The sequence below is a fragment of the Parasteatoda tepidariorum genome, chromosome 6, assembly GCF_982258835.1.
Source record: "Parasteatoda tepidariorum strain Cologne lab strain chromosome 6, Ptep-v5.0, whole genome shotgun sequence".
NCBI classification, from domain to species: domain Eukaryota; kingdom Metazoa; phylum Arthropoda; class Arachnida; order Araneae; family Theridiidae; genus Parasteatoda; species Parasteatoda tepidariorum.
This window is the reverse complement of record NC_141760.1, coordinates 80,272,565-80,298,384: the sequence shown is the minus strand read 5'-3', so window position 1 is coordinate 80,298,384 and position 25,820 is coordinate 80,272,565. Positions and strand designations below refer to the sequence as shown.

Sequence of the window (25,820 nt, the reverse complement as noted above, 5' to 3'; positions counted from 1 at the left end):
CGAATTACCGTGAAGAGGGCGCTATCTACCGGAGTGAAAAACTTGCGTCTTCACACTTTACATACATTACGCATTACGGTCAAAGAAAGAGTGGACAGCATGAAATTGCAATTAAACAGTGACTGACGGCGCTTTACTCTTTATATGTACACTGTATGGTATGCAGCATGCAGGGATAATGCATTTCATAAAAATTTGGCGACCCCCAAAAAACATCTGGCGATCCCCACAGGGGTCGCGACCCCTAGTTTGCGCACCTTTGTGTTAGTATACGAAAAAAAAATAACTTCATTTCTAAATATCGTTGATGAAAATTTTATAGTGCTTTGGAAAGCTAATGAACTGAAGTTCAAATATGGATAATAATGAAAAACAACAAATCGAAATTTTCGTCGAAATTGGAGATTTTTAATCTGTCAGAGACCTCCATGTTGAAAAAAATATTTTCTTTTTTTTCTTCTAAAAAATGAGGAAAAATTTTTCTAATATTTTTGACTGAATGAAAGTTTGGACTACTTTGCGTTATTTTTCTTTTCGTAATATTTAGTTTTCGTAATTCGTAGTTTTTAGTATAATTTTTAGTTAAATTTATAGTTTTCTATTTCACATTTTTCATCACATATTGATATAATTTTATACATGTATAATTTTATACAAGGCGTAATGAAAATGCAAAAAGAAATCAGACAAGTACTAATATTTCCAATAATCTGACATATTGCATCCTTTTTCTAAAAAAGAAAAAAAAAGGAAATAAATTTTTCGGTCAAAGAGATTTACATAAAATCTCGCGAATCACGATGAAGAAATATTAAGAATACTAAATTATTTTCCCGAAATATTTTTAAAAAAATCATTTGGAATAGATTTTATTTTCCGCTTGGAGCGATTAACACTCGTATGGAGGATTGACCACCCTTTATGTGCCCTTGATGATGTCACATTTTTAGTTATTTAATTGCAACGTCTTTAATAAATACGCCCTAATATAAGGAATACCTATAAGCACAATTTCAATAGCATAAAAAATAAAGCAGTTATACAGAAAAAAAGAGTGTGATTTCAAGAACTGTTATTTCAAATCTAGAAACAGTTTCCGTGGAGCATATCGTAAGGTCAACCAGTCTTATCTCATCTTACATCTCCATCAATGAGAAGTAATCGAGTCGTATTTTTGTTTTAACTTTCAAACCGAAATTTAAGTAAAGTTACGCGACATTATTCAACTTTTCGAACTTCGGAGATGGAAGGACACACCAAGAGTTTTTCTTGTCATGGTCTGTATTAATTTATTAACACTCGGTAATCTTAACTTATTTTCATTAAAAACTTTGGTTCATAGTTTAAAATGTTTTTACAATTTTCTTTTTAAATGTAATTTTATAAAATTTTAAACTTAATTAATAGTTAGATCTTTAAATTTTTTTTCATCCAGACATTCTCCGAATTTATCGACAACTGAAATAAATCTTCAGATAATTTATAATTAATAATATAAAACTGATAGGTATTTTTAAAAAAATCATTCTTAAATAAAACTTTATGCATTTATTTATTTTTAATTTTTTGCCAACATCTCTCGAAGTTTTTAAATAAAATTAATTGAATTTTTTAATAAAATGATTAGTAAATAAAAGGGTATTATTTATTTTGTTAAACATTTTAGCAATTTTTTTAACAATTTACCAAGAACTAAGGAAAATTTTTAGGATTTAACCATTTATACTTAAAAAAATTAATTAGGCATATTCTTAAACAAATTTATTTGTAAACAAAAAACATATTTCTTTATTTTTGAATTTGTATCAACACATCTTTAGAAGTTTATTAATTACTGAAGTAAATCTTTAAAATTTCTCCATTTATAATTAAAAATATTAACTTTACATATCTTTAAATAAAAACACTAATAGATAAAACGGAATCAGCTTTTAAAATTTTATTGTCACTTTTTTTTCCCGAATTTACTAATAGCGAAGTTAAATCTTCAAAAAAAAAAACCACAATAATTAAATATATTAATGTCACATATTTTTAAATAAAATTTTTAGTAAATTAAATTTTAATATTTGGATAATTTGAAATTCTTCTACAAATCTCTCAAAATTTTATCAATAAGAAGTAAATCTTTAGAATTTCTCCACTTATAATTAAAAATATTTATCTAACATATATTTATCTAACATATATAAAAATACTAAGAGATAAAACAGCATCACTTTTTAAATTTTTATTGACACATTTTTTTCAGAATTTATAAGTAAGGAAGATAAATTTTCAAAATTTGACCATTTTTAACAAAATATACTAATTTAACATATTTTTTAAATAAAATTATTAGTAAAATAAACTGTAGTATTTCTTTGTTTCTAAATTTTTATCTACAAATCGCTCGAAACTTATGAATAATTGAGGTAAATATTCGAAATTTCACCTTTTATAGTTGAAATAATTAATTTGACATGTCTTTAAATAAAATTATTAATAAATAAAACGGCCGTAGCATTTATTTGTTCTTCAATTTTTATTTGCACATCGCTCGAAACTTGTCAATAACTGAGGTAAATATTCAGAATTTCACCATTTATAGTTGAAAATATTAATTTGACATGTCTTTAAATAAAATTATTAATAAATAAAACGGCAGTAGTATTTATTTGTTCTTAAATTTTTATTTAGACATCGCTCGAAACTTGTCAATAACTGAGGTAAATATTCAGAATTTCACCATTTATAGTTGAAAATATTAATTTGAAATGTCGTTAAATAAAATTATTAATAGATAAAATGGTTTCAAATTTTTAGCTACACATTTATCAGAGTTTATGAAAAAGTGAGCTAAATTTCCAGATTCCTTCACATAATCATACATACATGCAATGATTTTGCGTCTTTGCTCTTAAAGCTTTTCGAAATAAAGCCTTTTAAAATAAAGTTCTTAAACGTTTTTTTTTTTCAATTTATCTCTATATCTTCCTAAGCTTATCGGTAATTGAAATAATATTAAAAATTTCTACATTTGTTATAAAAGTTATGATATAACATATTTTTGAATTTGTTAAGAGAGTTCGTATAATTTTAAGGGTGACAATAGATTTTATTTAAGAAGTTAACTATGTTCAGTCACAGAAAATGTAACTTTAAATGAATTCATTTGCATTACTATTCCATATTTTAATTAATTAACACTTTTATAAATTATAAAAGGAATGACACAGTTTTAATGAATCTGCTCAAAAGTTGTTTTTCTTTTCATATCATGTTTTTATTTCTTATTTTAAAATGGCGAAATGTATTTTTAGAGATTCATTATTGATAAAAAAAACTTTTAAAAAATCAATCATCATGTATATAATTATTTATATAATGACCTTTAAATAACAATAAAAAAATTTTTTTATAAATTATAATTAACAAACAGAGTTTATATAGTCTTATAAAACTTGCTTTCAAATAAAGTATAATTGTTGTTTCAAATTTCTAAATGAGGAAAATGCTTATGTGAAAGCATTAACCAATTCGCGATCGCAACGAACTATAGGGGGCGTTGTTGTATGAGACGCTTACCTGCGATTTCCATATGAACCGTCATTCAGTTACTCTGGAGACGTCGTTAATGTAGCGTGTAGCATTGCAACGTTCCTTCTTTAATGTGGCTTATTAAATTTAAAAAAGAAAAATGCTTGATCTTCTTTCTTGTACAACCGAAAACAAAATGGTATCTCTTTTTATTAGAGAAGGAATATCCAAAACACATCGGAAAAATATTTGTACATTAACAGAAAAAAATATGTATATTCTTATAAGAGTTAAAACCTAATGCCCGAGAAATAGTTGTACTAAATTTAATGATCTAACATGAAAGGCCTATTTAAACTTTACGTTCCATAGTTTTAAGAATCATATTACTTCAAAAATTAAAATGAACAAAAAGTATACATAAGCCTCATAATTTTATGAAATTTAATTTTGTAAACAACGTTTTTTGACAAAAATTTTTATCAAAAAATTTCAAGTTTCAATAAAAATCATTATTTAGAAACTAAGAAACGTAAAATAAAGAATGCTGACGAAACAAAAACAAATGAACAATTCTTTTTTGTCGCCATTTTTAGTGCTACGAATATTCGTCTTTGGGATTTGCCAAAAACAAAACAAGATGCAATTTTACTTTTTCAGGAGGGAAATATTTTACCGAAAAAACGAAAATGTACCAATTCCCACAACATAAAACTTTATCTTGGCAAACGTACGTTTTGGAAATGTTATTTCATTTGGAATCTTATTCATCAGAGTTCATATGGCGATATGATTGTTTTGAATCTATGCTAAACTCTATATCGGCTCATTTTCCACCGAAATCCAATTAACTATTTTGATTTCAAATAAAGTGTTTTATTTTATGAACTGTCGCAAAAATTTTAAGTGTAGATTGGCGGCACTTAAAAACCGCCAAATCTGTAGCGGCGGTGGCGTTAATACGTCGTAAGTACCGAATTTTTATTCCATACTTTTCTGAATCATATTATTTCAAACATTGGAATATACAAGAAGTATACATAAACACATAATGTTACACCATTTAATTTTTCAAAAGTATTTTGAGAACAATTTTTATCAAAAAATTATAAACTAAAAAACGAAAAATAAAGAATTCTTAGGATAAAAAAAACGATTTTAAGAATTATTAACATTGAAATAAAAACTTTCATATTGTTTCTTTTTTTATTATTCTTATAGTTCTTAATCAGACGTAAAAAACCATTCTGTAGAGAACCATCATCAAATGAAAAAAAAAATATTTACACTCAAATTTTTTATTGTAAAAATCATTGCACTTACCTGATTTATGATTCCCGGAGAATTCCAAAATGATACGTTCCTTGTTTGAAAACTTTATTCTCAAATAATAGATACATAGTTTATCCCTTCATTACTTTTAGATAACATACTACACAGCAAAATTTTATAATTGATATGAATTTGAATATGTAGCTAAAAACAGAATAGCTGAATTCTAGTTGAACTTATTCTTTCAAAATTAAAAAAAACTTACCAAGAAAACGATTTAAATTAATTAAGAATCAGCACAAATGGCACTATTTCAAGTAACTTGGATAATTTTTTATTGTTGTTTTCCGAATTACATGGATACAGAAATATATACTATTCTATAACGAAGAAGAATATGCTATAACTATTACAATTCTGTATGTTCTGAATTCATATTTATTCACTGGAATGACGAAAGCAATGTTGACTTCACTTGAATTCGTAATGAATTGAAGACAGAAGAAATGCATTTTACCTTAATACACACATCTGTAACAGTATCCGAAATCGGAAGTCATCAGTTGCAAGTTTGTTGATAATAGAAATTAAAAATTATTGACGAATTTTTCTTCAAATGTTTGGCGTGTTCTGTTCCTGAAAGATTTACTAATATTCTGGAGATTTTTTTCAAGTTCTTCGGCCTTTTCCTTAGGGAAATTTTGTTTCTTATTTGCTGCTAAAAAATGGCGTCTGATTCAGTCAATGACTTTGATGGAACTAAATGAAAACGTGATAAATTAATGTCCGATATTTACAGGCTCCCGCTAGACGGCGTACTCGAGCGTTGCGATCGCGAATTTTAAAAAAAAATAAATGATGAATTACCACTTGTAAAAAAATAAATATCATTTTTATAAGTTATAAAACTATTGGCAACACTTTAGCTATATAGAACCTATTTTAGAATTATTTCTATCTGTGTTATGCTATTCATTTTCTGTTTTTACTTTTTCGAAATATAAAATAATTTTTATTAAATTATGAATGTTTTATTTTCTTGATAGTTGGGAAAATTGGTGCATTTGATTCCCGTGGTGTGATAGGTTTCAGGTTATTAAATATGATTAAATATGATAAAGTGGTTGTAAAGTGATAAAGTGTAATTAAATATGATAAAGTGGTTTCTTAAATATAATTGAATAAGGAGGCGCTCGCGTGTGTCAGCTGTTGAGGCAAGCAATGCCTGTAAGGTGCTGTTGCGCTGACAAACAGGAAGAGAAGATTATTAAATAATGTGAGGTGTTTAAAACTAAGTTACTCTAAACTGCTGGACGAAAAAAATGTCTTTCTATATTAAAAAAATCGTTATAGGTATTGTCACAGCTGGTGATTAGGATGTTCAACTTTACATATACTATTACAACCAAGATGATTAAAACTAAGTTCAAATATTTGGTTTTGGTGTGCAAAAACTACACATAAATTCTGGGAACTTCAACAAAAGAAGGTATACTGAAAAATGTACATAAAGTAGGATGAAAAAATTTTTTAAATTTTATAGTTATTTAAAGACTAATTAAACTAGTATTAAAAAATACCACGTATGCTGATCTGTAGCCCACAGAAATGCACCTACGGAGTTGAAATATGACGTACACAATGAGCTATTTTTATTTGCGAAATTAACGCGAGTTAAGTAAACATTACCATTTTTTTAAACCGTTTTCTATTTAAACGGTTATGGTGATATAAGTGTATCGTTAACGAGTAAAATTGTTTCTCCTTTATTTTGTTTCATTGAGCCATTCATTCTGAATATCTAAGTTCAAATATTTTTTCCAAGCAGAGTTGATTATTTTTCAAACCCAGGAAATCGGTCATTTCGTTGCGATTGATATATTAACAAAATACTCCTATATAAAACTTTAATAGATATATAATTTGCTAATTGAATGTTCTTTGTTTTTAGTGCGAAATGTTTCATTTTAAAAGAAATAATGATTGTGAGTTAATCGCGGGGGTTGGTATTGGAAGTCAGCTAATTATAATTTTTTTTACCAAACTTTTTTTATTTAATAATTATACTTAATCAATAATTTATTTGTTTTTCATGAGAAATATTTGGATTTTAAAGAGAAACAACGATAAATACGAAGCAATCATGTGAATTAGCGTGAGGAAGGAAGGAGAAACCAACCTTGTTTTTAGAAAACAAATTTTTTTTGTAAACCCTCCAAAAATATAAATAAATAAAAACAAAACAATTAGGTAAGTTATTAAAAGAAAAAAATAATTACAAAATCAGTTCCACAAAATAACTCTTAAAAGATAATATATATATACGTGGCACCGTAAAGTCGGGCATTTTTCGGCAACACCATAGTTATTATATATTTTGTTAGGTTATTTTAAGTTATAGTTGAAGTGGTGTTGAATCGTTTGTGCTATACTATTAAAGCTTATTTGTTGAAGAAGAAAGTTTTAAAAGGTGACCATGCTTACCACATAAGGTGGCTCGTTTGTTTCAATAATTAACGGGGGAAAAAAAGCATCCTACAAACAAATACCATTTCATATGTTTTTATTCGCATCTCAAGAGGAAGCAAATATTGATTAAAAAGAGGTTAAAACTTATCATTCTATCTACTCAAGCTTATCATAGGCTGTCACAATATGAGTTTATTGCTCGCTTTTGTTGTGAATAGATCATTGGAAAGCTCTTTTCAAGATCAAGGATTTAATAAATGATTCGTGTCTTTCTTATGTAACGAACAATGCAATTAAACTACGATTTAAATACGTTATTTTTACCTTGACCTTTCTAGAATATTCTGCTATGTCTTGCTTCAAGAATAATAAATCAGCTATTTAGCAAAAATCGATTGCAAGGAGAGAAAGTTTTTTTGATATAATTGGGTATACTATAGCCTACGTCACAGGTTGTGTTATTCCTACTAAATTTAACCCATGAACGGCATTTTCTGCGAGCCTAACTTCAAGCCACAAATAAACAAACGAAGTGTTTGATCATTTAAATAGCTGCTCGCCAGATTTTATTGCATTATAAAGAAAAGTAATTGATATTCTATTTTTGATTAATAATTGATTTATGTGGATAGTGGCATAGAATTTAGCATTGCGTCATGGTAAATGTTATTCCTACTAAGTGGAAGTAGTTGTGTTTTTTTTATATTATACCCAATTACCGTTATGTAAAGACATCTCGGGTAAAAACAAAACTTATAATTCTAGTAATAAAACTAAAAAATACTGTATTTAAACTATTCATTCGTAAATTGTTTCGTTCATATGGTTACGGTTTACCAGAAACTCTGGTTTCAGAATTATAGTATTCAGAATTTATTATCACACATTTAGTAAAAAATACAAAACTGAAAAGTAAATTGAACCGAACTAGTTTTTAGTCCAGACACTAAGGTATAATGATAAAATTACCAAACTTTACCACATTTCAAATTCTATCACATGTTGTAAAACAATATTTTATTGTTAACTTTCACATTCTTTTATTTCCACAGACATACACAGATGAACGATAAAACAAAACATTAATAACAAGAAAAAGTCGTTTGGTTGCCTAGCAACCAGCTAGAGTTGCAGTTATTATATTGGCAGACGATTTAAAACAATTATTCAAACTAACTATTTATTTGATGTCGGAACAAACTTTACCTAACATAGAGCTTAGGTAAAAATGGTCGTGCAAAATGTTTCATTAAGAGAATTGGGGTGTTCGAGAAAATTCTGATTCTCTTAAGGATGCTACGAAAAGGATAATTTAGAAACTTCTGACTTAGTGGGGAAATAAAAGTAATTTTTATTCAATATTCTTTATGTTAACACTTGGAAACAATTTTTTTCTGATGCATGAGATTTTTTTTAACAAATATTTAATACTTTTATATCACTGATTTCAAATCTGCCATCTCTTTCCTCTTGCAATCCAAGTTACAATTAATTTTTAAATGATATTTGTAGTTTAATTTTTGTGGAAATGTGTAAGCTTAGAAATGTTTTATAAATGTATGTAAACGTTATATATATATATACAGGAGGTAGTATAAATGTTGCAACAATCCTCAGGGAGAGCTCATCATCGGGATAAAAATTGCATGGGAATCCATGCCCTGAAATATTGTCCTATACCGCTTGGAGCACTTCCCTATTATGAACTGTTTCTTCATGTGCGTCTGAACAGGTCATACATAATAGGCAAGCGCCTCTAACAGAGCACGAAGACATTTTCTGGCATTAATTCTTAAGCAATTTTAGTCCTTATGATGTATGCTAACTCCCCTAGAAATTTGTTGCAACAATTACGCGATCTCCTGTTTACATAACGTTTTTAAATCTGTACATTTCGATAAAAACAGACTAAAAATGCTATTTTAAATAAAATTTGGAGCTATAGAAGCAAAACTAATTTTAGCTTCAAAATCACCTCAGCCGAACTATGCACGATCAATTATTTGCATGAATGCAACAAAAATGTGTTCTCCAGTGTAATTTTAAAGGCTATTAGAACAGAATTGTAGTGCTTAATTATTTGTGCTCAAAATGATTATTAGTTACATCAAAGTTATTCCAACTGAATTTAAAAGTGTTATCCTTATAGTGAGTGTAATTTCGAATTACAGAATCCTTTCATAAACATTTTATTTTGCATTTTATGAGATTTTTAACAATACACTTAAAATGCCAATTTTTATTTCAAAATCATAACTGCCATGTGTGCTTTAGTTGTTACGTATTAATTTCACAAATACGTCTAGTAATTATTGGTCTATAGTCGGGAGACTTTATGTGCCAGTCTGTAATAATTTGTTTATAGATTCTTTTCCTTTTTTAAAATTTCAAAATATTGAGAAATGTGTATGTCTTCTCATTAAAATATCGACGGTGAATTCATTCACTTCCTTTTCTGTTGAATGGCAAGTGAGTTGCTTAGTTTTTACTATCTTTAAGTGAAGGAAATTCTTCAGTCAGTTTCCTCAACAATTATTGATTAAGTCATTAGTTAAATTTCGAATAGTTTTGATAATAATAATTATTAACTCAATATCTTATTCTTAAAAGATGCTAATAATAGAAGTAATACTTTTATTATAATAACAATAAAGAATTCGATTATTCATAGGAATATTTAAAGCCTTAATTATTGAACTAACTATGCTAATTTTAGCTGAAATAAAAGCTATTAAATAAAACAATTAAATATTCTTCTTAGTTCATAACATAGACTTAGACATTATACTATATATAAAACAATTTAATTTATCGATTTGGAAATTAAAAGCAACAGTAGGTTTCAATGAAAAAAATTTGAAAAAATTAATAAATATAGTATTTAAACAAGCATTTTATTTTTTCCTGAAATGAATGTTGTTAAATAAATAATTTAGTTGAGTAGTAATTTTGATTTAGAAATATTTTTTGACAATTTTTAGAATAATAGATTCTGTTTGATTTCTTTTTATCTGTATAGTTATTTTTTCAAAATTTGACTGATTTAATAAGCATTGAAACAAACTCTTACTGATTGTTATTTCAAAACTTACAGACGAAGTGAAATATATTAGTTTATTTATTTAATAATTAAAACAAAAATATATATATATATATATATATATTAAAATAATATGAACTGAACTAATTATAAAGAAATTCATTCATTTTAAATACATGAATTAAATCAGTATGCTAATTTTTTTAAAAATCAATTCTATTATTTATTTAAGTTAGTTTTTCATTTCAAAATGGGGACATTTATAAATTTATTAATTCATTAATTGGAAATTAAAAAATTAAGAGTAAGCAATAAAACAGTGGTAACGTAAATAACCATAACACCAGCAACACCTGCGGCGCAGAGGGAAGAATGCATGAGGATTAAGGGCACTTGCTCCAGAAAAAATAACACTATAAGTTACAAACAAAATACTTTTTTAAACTTATGAGGTATTTTTTAATTCACCTTATAAAGTATAATATCTTTTAGCTCGGCTCAACGCTGTCCCGTCTCCCATACGGGGCATCCAGGGAATGCTATTGAAGGATCAGTTTAGACCAATTCCTCAATTCTCTTTTCAAAAAAAGTATTTCAAAAATCTCTTCAATGCCTTTGTTGCTTATTTTCGTTTGGTTCCAGTTTCGCTTAATGGTATCAAAGTTGAAATTTTTCGGGAAAAATATACTGGGGAGATAAGTATGTGTTCGATTCGTAACTCCTACAAACTTTACAGTTCGGGTCTTTCCCAAACATTTTTAACTGAGAACTACCCTGGGCTCCATGGTTAGTTAGAAATTGATTGATATGGATGTTAGAGTAGATTTTTCGATCACTGACTTTTGGGATGAATTGCTAAGTGTGTCTGCCCTTTGTATTATTGTTATCCCATCTTTGTTGCCATGTTGAAACGTTATTCTTTATAAGTTCTGTTCTTGTTGCCTGTTTTGATGTCATGTGATATAGATCTATTGTTGATTTTTGACATGCGAAATTGGCCTGTCCTCATTACCCTCATATCATATTAATTTTATTTTACTTTATAAACGTCGTTGAACAGCTGACCCAATTTCATGGGTTTTGCGACTGCTAATATTCAACTCCGTAGCCTTGTAATTTCAAACCCAATCCAGGAGACAAGGGAACTCCTGTATCGAGTATTGGGAGAAATTTGCTTTCGTGGAGAACTTTTTGATGGAGCTAACCCGCATTTGTGTTACATGGAGAGGAAGACCACGAGAACCTCCCACGGTTAGCTTGACGGCAAGGGGACTCTAACCCATGATCCGTCTACCACTGAGGATATTTCACGTCAGCACACTGTGGAACAAAAATCATTTTTCGCGGCCAAAAATAAAAAAAATGAAGTTATAAGAAAAAAAAATCTCAGTATGGTTTTTTGTAGTAAAATCTCCAAGGAATATGACGGTGTATTTTCTTTTTGTGGTTTATTTATGGAAATAGCAATTAAATGAAAACAAAGTCGAAATAAAAATAATTAAATTTTTCATTTAAATAAAAATTTATTTTATAAATATGATAAATCCTTATAGTAAGTAAAAATATTATAACTATGCATGATTTATACATAAATGTATTCCTAAGATACATATGAATTCATTATTTTATATAAATACTATTAAAACCAGAGCCATTTCCCTATTTCTGCCCTGTACAATGAAATTGTAACTTTAGGGTGCTCTATAAAAAAAGCCTTACGTTGCCGAAGTAAAAAAAAAAATTGTACATTTGTTTGGTATATATACTCAAGAACTGAAAAAAAAATTGCTGCGAATATTTGCGAATTTGGCTGATATATCGATTTTTAATAAACGTTGTTTAATAAAAATAATACTTCATGAATAAAAAAAAAACATAAAAATAAACTTGAAATTATTATTTTTGCTATAACATTTTCAAAATTTTTTATATCTAGCAAAATAGATTAATTATTTTTTTAAAATTCGATAATCGAATTTGTAATTAACAATCTTAAATATTTTGATTCAATTTATTTAGTTTAAATTTCTTTTGAGAAATATTTTCGATTTTACATCCATTACTTTATTTAATAAAATTATTAACCACAAATTTGTAATCAAAAATGTCAAAAACTACTAGTAAATAGTTTTTATTTATTTATTTACAATTTTTTCAATAATCATCCGCCATTTTGTTTGTTTTTTTAAAATGTTGACTTCATATTTGAAATCAGCGACCCAAAAAATCTATACAGGGGTCTGTTTAGAAGAAATTTGGGTCCGTTAACGGACCCTTCACAAAATATCTTTTTATAAAAACGGACCCTTCACAAAATATTTTAACTTAAAAACGGACCCTTTACAAAATATTTTAATTTAAAAACGGACCCTTCACAAAATGATTTTTCTTTTAATTGGACCCTTCACAAATTTGTTTATCTTCATTATTGTTTTGTTAATCGAATAAACCCTTCCCAGGGCAGAAAACAAGAAAGATGGATGTAAACGAATTAAGTATTGTCTTCGGCAGACGATTCTTCCATTATTCGTTCGAAATGAATATTCTGCGTTCAGCAGTATAGGCTAAATATCAAATCTTGCATCTCTAATTTAGAAACAGCAATTGCTGTTTATTTTTGAAAATTTAAAATTTTTATTATAATTTTACAGTGCCAAGCATAATCTTGAATCTATTTACAATTTAAAAAGTCCTTGAAAAAGTCTTTTTTTGCAATAACGGACCCTATTTGCACAAATTCATAAAAGCGGACCCTGGGTGAAAGAATGTGAGTAAGTTTTTCACAATTTCACGCAAAACGGACCTTTCACAAAATGTCTGGACAGACCCCTGCTATAGGTGATCAATTTTTAGAACACTGAAGTTAATTTTCTAATTTTGGCCGCATTTTGTCCCACTGTGCAGCACTGGGATCGGTGCAAGCCGGATGCGGACAATCATATTAATGTAAATTTTGAATATAACTATGGTGTATGTATTATTTTGTTGTATTATTATGATACTAGGGTTCTAAGCCTCTTGTTCGTTGCCGCACACCATCCCCAATAATTGCTCCCAATAATTGTTGCTTCTTGGAAAAGACAGTTTCTTCTACGTGTGTTAAAATTATTCACTTAAAATATATGCACTAAAAAGAATTCTGTTTGCTTACGCTTGGGCCCCCATGCACTTCTCAAGTTAAAAAATTTTTTTCATGATTCTATTAAGATCTATTAGTCAACATAAGTAATATTTTTCAGTAATTATTTTTTAAAATAACATTTAAAATTAAAGGTATATTATTATGAAAACTTGGTGAGTTCTCGACCGTAATTTAATATTTTCGATTACCAACCAAACGGAAGGATATATTAAAAATAATTTTTGCATGTATCACATTGTGTATGAAGCTGATCGTTAAGTTCTAAATAATTTAGCGAATATTTTTCGCTGAAATTTATAATAGTATATTAATGCAATTTGGTCAAAAAATAATAATTTTGAAACAGTTAATTCGATCAGATACTGATTTAAAGAACTTTATCTTAAAATGCAGTGTAGAATCAGGCTATTAAAAAAACAATAGTTTTAAAATCTTATTTTATAAAAAAATTTAAAAAAAATAATAATAACAGAATACCTTTAAATAAGAGATAAAAAATTATTTATAGGAAAGCAATACCTTTATGACTTTTATGACCACCGACAGTAATGAAAAAACTGTGTGAGACCATTATGTTTTAATGTTTTTAAAAAAGATTTCATTTCTATGTGATAAGTATATACAATATTTAATCCACTACCTTTATCTAAATTTGAGTCTAACATACTGTTTTAATAGTTACAAATGAATCAACTTAAACCAATGGTAATATTTAAATATGCTAATTTTGAATAAATGAACGTGACTGAATTATATATATAAAAAAGCATTTCATCTCATCAATAAAAAAGATTTAAAACTGTGGACAGTGGTTACATAATACATGAAGCATTTTTACTTTTCGTATAACAGACAGTTTAAGTTCCTTCATTTGGTTATGAATGCTAAAGTTAATTTATAACTCATAACTCATAGATTATGTTTGTCACACGTTGAACTCCCATTTTTAGCTCATCTATTTTAAAAATTAATCTAGAAATAACTCACAGACTCGAATCTATTATATAAATAAAAGACCTTGAACAATCCTTGAATTTTTTTACATTTAGTTACATAACATTTGCTTCAAGTTCCTATACCAACTGAATGTCAAACAAATTATAGTTTTTGGTTTGTTACCTAACAGTTATTTAAATCCTTGATTAACTACGTTTTGGTTTTTATTAGAATTGAAGTTGGTATTATCAAAGCTCGAAGTGTTTAAGCACTCTACAGTATTTATTTAAAGACCTGGAAAAATAAGTAGGACTTAAATTTTTTTTTTCTTCATATCTTTACAGTATGAGTTAAAAGCATTGCTGAGCTATATCTGAATTTTAATTAAGAGAGAAAATGTAAAACAGTCCAGATCAAATTACAATGTGAAGTACTGCCACTTAGTACAAATGATCCGTAGAATCCATTTTACCGTATAACATTATATCGTAATTTATACAGTAATATTTATTTAATTACAGTGATTCAATGAATTTGCTGCAATTACTGTGATAAAAATTATGTTATATCAGATTTTTTGTCCCAGAATGGATTTTACGGTAAAAAGTACCGGCACCGGGAGTGCTGGTACTTTATTTATTGTAATTTGATGCGGAATTTTTTACAGTGTAAGTTTCAGTTTTTAAACTGTTAAAATTAGTAATCAAAATTTAAATTCAATAAAAAATTCTACCTGATTAAAAAAGTAGAAATAAATTAAAATTGATTTTTCATTTTCCGTTTTTTTTAATTTTGAAAAAAAAATTACGTAGGCTTTTATTTTAAGTGGACTTTAAAAAATTTCTTAGTAGTAAATTAAAAAAAACTGTATTTTAAATTGTTTCAATACTGTTAATTGCATTTTAAGGTGAAAAGTACCGGCATTCTGAGTACTGGCACTATTGACTGTAATTGTTTACAGTGTATATCGTCAAAAATTATGTATGTTTCGCGATTCATTGCGATATTTTCTTAATTTAACAATTTTACATTATTTTTACAGAAATCACCATTTTTGTTTCCCAAGTGAAACTTAGCGTATTCATTGTTTATAATGATCGCAGTAATGTTATATCCGATAATTGTCGATAATTAATACTCTTGATAAATCGTATCGTATATTTACCATAGTCAACACTAATCGCAATATTGTCTTAAACACGTTGAATGACGCGCTAATTTTACGTGCAATTTTACATTTGCAAATATTAGACAGATTTTGCTAGTTTTTTATAAGGTTTAACATAACATATATGAAAAAAGAAGTGGTGAATTATACAAGCCTACGAATTGTTTAGAAATAGTGGAGGATAAAAATCTACTAAATTGAATTTATTAAACCAAGAATCACAATTAATAAACTACCACTTGAAAATATTTATTCGCTGTCCGGAGCAAGTTGGCATCTCTGTGTATATAAATAGAACTATTTTTGTGTATTCTATATTGCATTAACTTCTTCAAACCATTTTAGTAACTATAATAATATAAATAAAATTAATAAAATTACTTGAATTATGTGTTTTTGATAATCTTGGCTTCGCCGGTCATCGGTGACCCCCGTGGCGCTACGAACAAACTCGGTGCTGGTCACCGGTGACCCCCATGGCATTCAGCGTATTAAAGATAAGAGTGGCGATGATATCTTTTTCAACAATGCTGTTTACAATGATGAAGTTATTACAGTTGTGGATAATTATAGTATAATAGATATTTTTTGTAACACAATATTTACCATATATCGTGATAGTTATTTTTAAAATGCAGTTATCACGATGTCTGTTAAATTAATGCTCAGCACTATTGAAAGTTATTTTAACAATTCAATACATAAAATCAACGAGTAAAGGTCAAAAGATTCATTATTCACACTTCTGGAGGGGGGATTGAAAAATTATATCGTTAAATTTTAATTATGTATCAACTAAAATATGTATCTTTAATAACATAAAAGATTAAATATATTTAAAAAGTATACCAAGCGGAAATGTAAATTTATTCACTACGAAGTTTAAAATTTAATTCCTATATGTTGAAATAAAAAAAATTAAATATGCAATAGATTTATGTATAGGGGAGAGTCGGGTAGCCCAGCCCACCTAAGGAGTTTTGCTTATATTTCTGTATAATATTGAGTAATAATCAATATTTTTGTATGTTTCTATTGTTTTACCATCTAGTTAAATAATGCAAAAAGAATAAACCAAAAAAAGAATAGTTTAACTTAAAAATATAGAAATTTAAAAAAACATGTTTTTTAGCTCCTTTCAAGATGTGTCGGGTAGCCCCGCCCAGTTACAAAAATTGGGTTTTTTGGCTATTTTTTCAGGTGTAAATGAGAATGACCAATGTATCGACAATAGATAAACCTCATTTATCATTTTTATCACAAAATTATTTTATTTATTACATATTTATATACTTTTAGTGAATTCTATCATTTAATACCAACAAATGTCATACTTTTTATCATTATTAATGTATATTAATATATTATAATATTAATATATATTTATATTAAATATTTAACGAAAATAATTTAATTTAAGTAACAATAATTAATAACAATAGTTGTTTTTCTATATAAACTTATTTGGTTGATCTCTTCTTATAAACTTAGTATAAAATACTTTTTATAAAATTACAGATTCACTTTGTATTTTAATTGCATTCAAATGCTTCTGTAGATTGATTCGTTCACAAATAAGTAAGCAAATAGCTTATCATAATATTTATGATTTCTTGATATTAAATTTAATTAGGATATATCAATTACATTTTAAAAATATTTAATTTGCATTTTTAAATATATAAATTTTTGCATTTTTAAATAGATAAATTTATGTTTCATATAATATTGAAACATATTGGTAATTGATATATCCAAATTAAATTTAATATCAAGAAATCATAAATATTATGATAAGCTATTTGCTTACTTATTTATTTTCACTCATTTGTTACCGAATCAATCTACAGAAGCATTTGAATGCAATCAAAATACAAAGTGAATTTGTAATTTTATAAGAAGTATTTTATATTATGTTTATAAGAAGAGATCAACCAAATAAGTTTATATTGAAAAACAACTATTGTTATTAATTATTGTTACTTAAATTAAATTATTTTCATTAAATATTTAATATAAATATATATTAATATTATAATATATTAATATACATTAATAATGATAAAAGGTATGACATTTGTTGTTATTAAATGAAAGAATTCACTAAAAGTATATAAATATGTAATAAATAAGATAATTTTGTGATAAAAATGATAAATAAGGTTTATCTATTGTCAATACATTGGTCATTCTCATTTACACCTGAAAAAATAGCCGAAAAACACAATTTTTGTAACTGGACGGGGCTACCCGAAATCCAATTTTTTTGTAAATTTGTAATTACTAGAACAATTTTTTACATACAAACTTCTTTCTTTGTGCAAATTAAACTTAAGACTACATACTTTAATGCTGTATGTATAAAAAAAATTATTTTTTTAGTATTAAAATGAAGCGAAACATTCAATCAAATTTTCTTAATTTCATGACTTCTGTATTCAACATATTTTCAAAACTATTGCTTACCATGTTACCAGCTGCATAAATACTTGAAACTTTGAAAATAATCTTTTTTTTAATATAACAATTAATGTCCGATGGCCCATTGACTTGAAAAAATATTCTATATACATGAAATTACCAATTAATCATCATCAGTCCGATAACTAAAATAACACACTATAATGCCAATCTCTATGATGAAAGCCTCCACATGTTGACCCACTCTTATTTTTAATAACAGCAATATATTTTTTCCCCCTCTTGTGGTCGTCAATGATCTTGTTTACTTAAATGGGTAAGTAACTACTTCAATCATTTAAATTGTTAACCTAAATAGTCCTCTCAATAACAATAATTTAATTAACTAGTTTCATTAATAAGTTAATTAGTATTAAACAAGTTTAATACTACTGTTTACTATTGCTGGCAATTTAATCCTGATCAATTGCAATCCCTTATTATTACATCATTTTACCTTAATTGCCCCATTAGCTAGATAATCATTTTCAACTCTTAATTGACTAAGATCAGTCACTCATACCAGCTTCTCCATAATAATTAATGTCCCATCAATAATCCTCCAAAGCACTAAATAGCACACAAGTTCATCCAGTCCCAAAATCTGCATTAAGCTACTTGCAAACCCATAAAAACCAAACACTACAAATTCACTCTAGTTTTACATCATGGCAAACAACACACAAAAAATGCACAATAAGTCCATCACATGCATACAAATAAACCTAAACAACTGCAGAGCAGCAACTGCTCTCTCAGCCAGGTTCATACAGGACAACAACATAGAAATAGCTTTTCTACAGGACCCATATAAACAAAACAACCGTCTACATGGCTATCCTAATCAATGGCAAACGTACCACTCTAAAAATAAGGAGGCATGGCTGGTAATCACAAAATGCATACCACTCAATTTTCTTCCGAACACCCAAACAGCTGTCTTTGCTAATATAACAACACAATCAGGCAATCTTGTCATTGGCTCGCAGTATGTTAGACCCCACGCAGACCTGTCCGCAGCACTGGATGAGTGGAAAGATCAAATAACCGGCTATCCCCTGGTTCTATGTGCAGATCTCAACGCCAGGTCCACACAGTGGGGCTACAAACATACAGACAGTAGAGGCGACATCCTAATCGATCATATGATCCAACACGACCTGATCAGGCTAAACACACACAGTAACCTTTCTACCTTTTATACAAGCAATGCACAAGGCAACCCGGACTTTACTATTGGTAACCGCGAGGGTGCAACTTTAGTCAATGACTGGTTCATAAGTGACGAACATACTGCGAGTGACCATAGATATATCATTTTCAACGTAAACCGAGAAACTATTCAACCAACAACCAACAGACTTAAAACAAACTTCGGTAACCATAAGAAATTCACACGACTAATTAAAAACAATGCATACAGTCTCAACAAGGAATGCGAAGCAGCTGCAACAGCAACAGAACTAGATAATTACACCAAACAACTAATAAATAATGTTACCAAAATCTCAAAGCAGATCTACAAGCTAAAAACTTCCAAGGCTCCAACCAAGCCAGCATGGTTTAATAGCAAGCTAAAAATCGATAGGAACCGACTAAGAGCTTTATGTAAGAGATACAACAACTGTCAGGACCCCACACTAAAAGTACAAATAAAACTGGAACTAAGCAAAAGCAAAGCAAATTACAAAAAACAAATCAACAAAGCAAAAGAGCACTCATGGAAGACATTCTGCAATACTCAAACAAATAACTACGGGGCTGCGTTTAAAATGGCCCATAATAAACTCTTCAAGCCAACCGACCTTAAATTACAGATTCCTAATATTAGTCAACCAACCAAACAAGAGGCAATGACCTTCCTCACAAAACATCACTTCCCTGACAAAGACGCAAACATATCAGACCAGCCTCCTCGAATACAAAACAACACTAACACAGAACCCAGGGTCGAGCAAAACGAGGTAAAGGATGCTTTATTCGCATTCAAAACAACAAAAGCCCCAGGTCCGGACGGGCTGGACTTCATGATCTGGAGAAGGGTCTTTGATGCCGACCCAACAATCTTAACTAACTGGGTCAATAAATGTCTGGTGCTTAACCATTTTCCGAACAACATCAAATCAGCAACAGTAGTTTATTTCGCAAAACCAAGCAAAGATCTAACACAACCAGATGCCTACAGGCCCATATGTCTTCTACCAACAATAGGGAAACTCTTGGAAAAAATTATTTATCAGAGACTGATCCATCACCTGGAAAAAAACAACAAACTCAGCGACTGCCAATTTGGCTTCAGAGAAGGCAGATCGACTGAGTCGGCTCTAAAAACTGTAATTAGCGAGGCCAAAACAGCCAAAAAGAATAAAAATTGTAAACGGCAGAACTATAAATCTCTAATATCGGTCGACATCAAGGGCGCCTTTGACTCCATACAGTGGACACACATAATACACAGATTAAATTCTATAAACTGTCCGACTCAGCTCACAAACATAATCAACAGCTACCTCTCACACAGGTCAGTTGAGTTCAACGGTGGTACCGATATAACTAAAATCGATATCTACAAGGGTTGTCCACAGGGCTCCTGCCTAGGACCCCTACTATGGCTTATCATTGCGGATATCTTTTTACAACAGTTCAAACACGACCATGTTAAAACACAAGCTTTTGTAGATGACTACAGCTTCATTGTCTCAGGCAAAACAAGGAAACACCTAGAATCAAATGCTAATGAGGCAATGACACAATTCAGCAACTTTTGTAAGGCACAAAGCCTAAAGCTGTCAATTAACAAGTGCAACTACATCACTTTTAATAATCCTTTCAAGCAGAGACAACCAATAATCAAAATAGACGGTAACGTAATAAAACCGGTAAATCACATCAAATACCTAGGTATAGTATTGGATCATCATCTAAACTACCTAGAACACATTAAATCACTAAGAACAAGAGCCACAACACTACACAACAATCTCATAAAACTAGCCCCAAGGACCTGGGGCATTAATACTAAAATGCTCAAGCATTGGTACAAGACTGTAGCAGAAAAGGCCTTTACGTACGCTGCAGCAGCTTGGGGTACGGAACTAAATAAAACCGCGATCAAAGAACTGCACAAGGTGCAGCGGCCCCTACTAGTCAGAATAACAAGATCATTCAAAACAGCACCCACACTAGGTCTGAATGTTCTGGCAGGTTTACCGCCATTGCACCTGCAAATCCAAAAAGAAGCTCTACTAGCTAACACACTAAGATTCAATCAAGAAAACACACAATACAATATAAAAGCGGGTGATTATCAACAAAAGATAAAAACACATATGGTCCACCCGGCCCATAAGACTAGCCATAAATACACTAACCTACCAACAAGTACTAGTACTAGCAAAACAACGACGGTACAAATCTACACCGATGGCTCCAAAACAGACAATGGCGTGGGAGCTGCATTCTGTGTTTACCACAACAACCAACATACAGATACATACAAATTTACGTTAAAACAAGAAAACACAGTGTTTCAAGCAGAGGTTTTAGCCATCAAAGAAGCCATCAATTGGTTAGAGACACACAGCTGCAAAGATGCAACAATTTTCACAGACAGTCTGGCTAGTATACACGCTATTAGAAAAACGAAACAAAAAGACCCACACGTGGCAACAACACAAAGACAACTAGAACACCTAGTCAGAAAATGCAACACACAAATACAATGGGTGGCAGCGCACACAGGTAACATAGGCAATGAAGCAGCGGATTTAGCGGCTAAAGACGCAGCAGCAGGTCACGGGATTCCCAGCGGTGTTCTGCTTCCACCATCGAGCCTGAGAAATAAACTTAAAAACATCACACAAAAACTTTGGCAAGCATACTGGGACGAAAATGAAAAAGGCTATACAACAAAATCATATTATCCTAAAGTAGACACAGACCGACTCATAGGCCATCCAGCAGCAATACAATTCCTTACAGGACATGGCTTCTTCCCCTCATTCTTACACAGGATGCAGCGAATAAACACAGACGCATGCCCATGCGATGACACAGGTACCCCAAGTCACTACCTACATGACTGCCCACTAACTGAATCATACCACCTCAAAAAACCCAATGAACAAGGCAGAACGATATTTGCAGACAGTTTCAAAAACAAGCATATTATGCAAAAACTAATAAATATTCTAGCCATAACCAGAAACATCACAGACAATATGTCATAAACCTTATAATAACTTTGTAAAAATACTGGCAGCAAATACAATGTTGAGGTGTCAGGGCTCCAGGCAAACCATTGCTGCAGCATAAAAACACACTCTGGCCCCACCCCTGACCAGCAAGCATATGGCAGGCAGTCAGTCAACACAAGCTGTTGTCCGTGAGGCAAATAAAATTTAAAAGGAAAAAAAAAAAAAAAACTTAAGCTCGATCCACACAAACAAAAGATGGCTTAACTGTCTATAAACGCACACACAATAAAAAACAGTAATCTATATCATGATCCGCTAAAACACTGCCTCAACTACTACTCATAAGAAAAATAGGTAAAACACGCAACACAACATAAACAAAACATGCATACCACACAAGCCTCACCACTGACCCTGCTCCCAGTCCCTGGGGACAGACAGTGAGTCCGGAGCTTTTCAGCTACCCGTGATGGCCATTTATGTTAAATGTTAAAAAAAAAAAAAAAAAAAAAAATTTAAAAATTAAAAATTAAAAAAAAAAAAAAAAAAAAAAAAAATTAAATAAATAAATAAATAATAAAATAAGAAGAAAAAAATACCTGTGACGTGGCTAGCTATTTTATATTGTACTGTTATTGTCGATGTCCATTCTTTGTGGCTGTAATGTAACGCTGCTAGTTATCTATGTAAAATTAAATTGTCTCTACTAGGCCGGGATAGCCTGGTCAGTGGGGTGCCGGGCCCATGTCCAAGAGTTCGTGGGTACGGTCCCTGCTGGTCGAAGACTCCCCGTGTAGTAAATGGTGACTGATGCACGTTAAATCTGTCGAGTCTCAAAGTCCTCCATGTTCCCATAACAAATCAATACCTCTGGGGGTACCGATACAGAAGTTTCCTTGTCTTCTGGATTGGTTCAAAATTACAAGGCTACGGCGTTGAACATTTGTAGTCGTAAACCCAAAAATTGGGTCGACTGTTCAACGGCGGTCATAAAATAAAATAAAATATACATGAAATTGGCTGTGGGTGGGGGTACCCGCTGGGTGGTGCTACCCGACTCTCCCCTATATAATTATTATAATTTTAAGCAAGCACATTTTATTAATATGCTAGTCGTAACGAAATGAAAGGATACATGGATTTGAAAAATAATAAGCTGTACTTGAAAAAATAAATAAATTTGAACTAGGGAATAAGGAATGTACGACACAGTAAGAAGTAACAAATGAAAACTAATTTTACTTGTTTATAATATAGAACGATATTATATCATACTAGCAGAACATCCGCTCTTCGCAAGGGTAGAAAATAAAAAGGATAAATCTAACTCAGTACTGAAAGCTACAAAATCATGCACAAAACTCAAAAACAAATAACAGTATTTAATTATAATTCCAATATTTTATTATTCGTTGACCTTCACGGTGACTTTATACTATTAGATTAACAAATCACGTTTTCAGTAGTTCATCCCTAAAAGTAAAGAAGAGTGCTATTCAATATCATCTGTTGCGTGAAGCGAATTCATATTTTATATTTACAACAATCAAGCAATTTTTTCCTTTACTTATATCTAATAATAAACTAGTCTAGTTTAAAGTACTTATATCTAATAATAATCTAGTAATAAACTAATATCCGCAGTAACTATATTAAAAAAAAAACATAGTATTTATACAGTTTTAATAGGCACCAAATTTATGCATGATATATTTTGTACTTATGCTTGTAATTTGGTGCCTATTAAAACTGCACCATCCGTAGATTTGAATTCCAGCAGTTTCTGGTTGTTACGAAATCTGCTACTGGCTCACACTGACCACTGGCTGACATAAAATATTCTCCTTTGGACGGATCATGAATTACAATAGCTTTTTTTAAATTTCAATTTGTGCCTAATACCAAAATTAAATAAGCATCATTGGTATAAAAAATAGTATAGCGATTTTTTTTACTTTCCTCTGAAACAAATTAGTACCATTTCTTTGGTACATAGCTTATTTTTTTGTTCCAATTAACATCTAGTACAAAAATTAATCAAAGATCATTTGCTTCAATAAAAATTTCGAGATTTTTTATGCTTCTCTAAACTGAATTAGTGCCATTTCTCCGTTAATTTTGTTTTTAGTATAATAGCTTATTTTTTATTTTAAGTATTTTTTGTTTCCAAAATTAATTAAGCATCATTGGCATCAATGATGCTTAATTAATTTTGGCTATTAATATGGCTATTTTTTACGTTACTCTAAAACAAAGAAGTTTTTACTATTTCTCCATTAATTTTGCGTTTCGGTACATAGTTTTTATTTCAATTATGGTCGATTTTAAATTATTTAGTTTTATAGAGATAAATTTTAATGGCATAACAAAACAAAAAAAACACGTGGATAGTTTTAGAAATACTAATTTAATAGCTTAGTCTATCTATGCTGCCACGTTGTTGTAGATCACTAAGTTTTATCTGACATAATGAAGAAATGATAATCAAATCTTATAGAACATGCATGATAATTTACACGTGAGTTAATTAACTCTCGTGAGTTAATTAACTCACGAGAGTTATAAGCTAGCAAACAACGCTGACGTTAGCTTAAAAAAAACGAATCGTATGCAGTTTACTTTTTTCAATGGCATCATCTAAGACAATGAAAAATTTCATTTTTTCAACCGTTTTTCTCGAACAATTTTTTGAATCAGGAGCCAAAATTACATCCTTTTATCCATGATCCAAATTCCAAGACGCTTGCGTAAACGGTTCAAACATTTTAAGAGAGACACACAAACTCTTCATTTTATTATTATAGGTACTTCCCCTAAATATAGATCTCATAAAAATGCATTTATTCAAATTTATAAGCTGTAGTCCGTGGATCGAGATTCAGACAGAAAGTAAAAGTTCATTAACAAAAAGCAGACAAACACATACAAATTTAAAAAGAACGCCATCTGGCGGTATAAAAAGAAAAAGACTTCGTAGCTATCCTTCCCAGGGAATGACAACAATCTCCCCCTGCGAGTAGGATTTTACTTTTTAACACATATAACAATATACACATAAAAAATATTAATTCTCTCTTAACATAAATTTCAAAGTAAACTTATTTTTTCCAAAGAAAAAATTAACTTCTCAAAAGTTACAGCTTCAGTTAAAAAATCAGAAATATTATCATTAGTATTCTTATAAACAGTTTTTAATATTTCATCTTCAATCATATCTCTCACAAAATAAAATTTAAGGTTTACATGCCTGGTTTTGTTAGAAGATTTACCATTATTCAACCAGTCAATAGCTGCTTGGCTATCAGAAAACATAGTAACAGGAGCATCAATAAATTTTTTACAGTTCAACTCATTTAACATATTTATTATCCAAGTAAGTTCTCGAGCTGTGTCAGCTGCAGCAAATAATTCAGCTTCACATGTTGAAAGTCCAACACATCTTTGCTTTCTACTTTTCCATGTTATAAGAGAATTACTTATCATAATTACACAACCTGAAAAAGATTTTCCTCCTTCTGCATTGCCCCAACTTGCATCCGCACTACAGCTTAAAAAACCAAATTCTTTACTATAAAACAAGATTCTATCTTTTGAACCGTTCAAATATTTCAAAACTCT

The 25,820-nt window shown here is 29.5% G+C and overlaps 1 protein-coding gene across 3 annotated transcripts in view; it reads left to right on the top strand.

Annotated features, from left to right (window-relative positions):
- Positions 1-1,091: 1,091 nt before the first annotated feature.
- Positions 1,092-25,820, top strand: part of LOC107455068 (kynureninase) — a 61,716-nt gene continuing 36,987 nt past the window's right edge. Inside the window, exon 1 of one of the 3 annotated variants that reach the window (XM_087166088.1) lies at positions 1,092-1,277. In XM_087166088.1, coding sequence (XP_087022214.1) covers positions 1,244-1,277 — 34 coding nt within the window. In that variant the 5' untranslated portion in view covers positions 1,092-1,243. Of the gene's footprint in view, positions 1,278-9,707; positions 9,730-14,550; positions 14,685-25,820 lie in introns of those variants that run through there. The other 2 variants (XM_087166089.1, XM_087166090.1) reach the window with 2 other exon arrangements.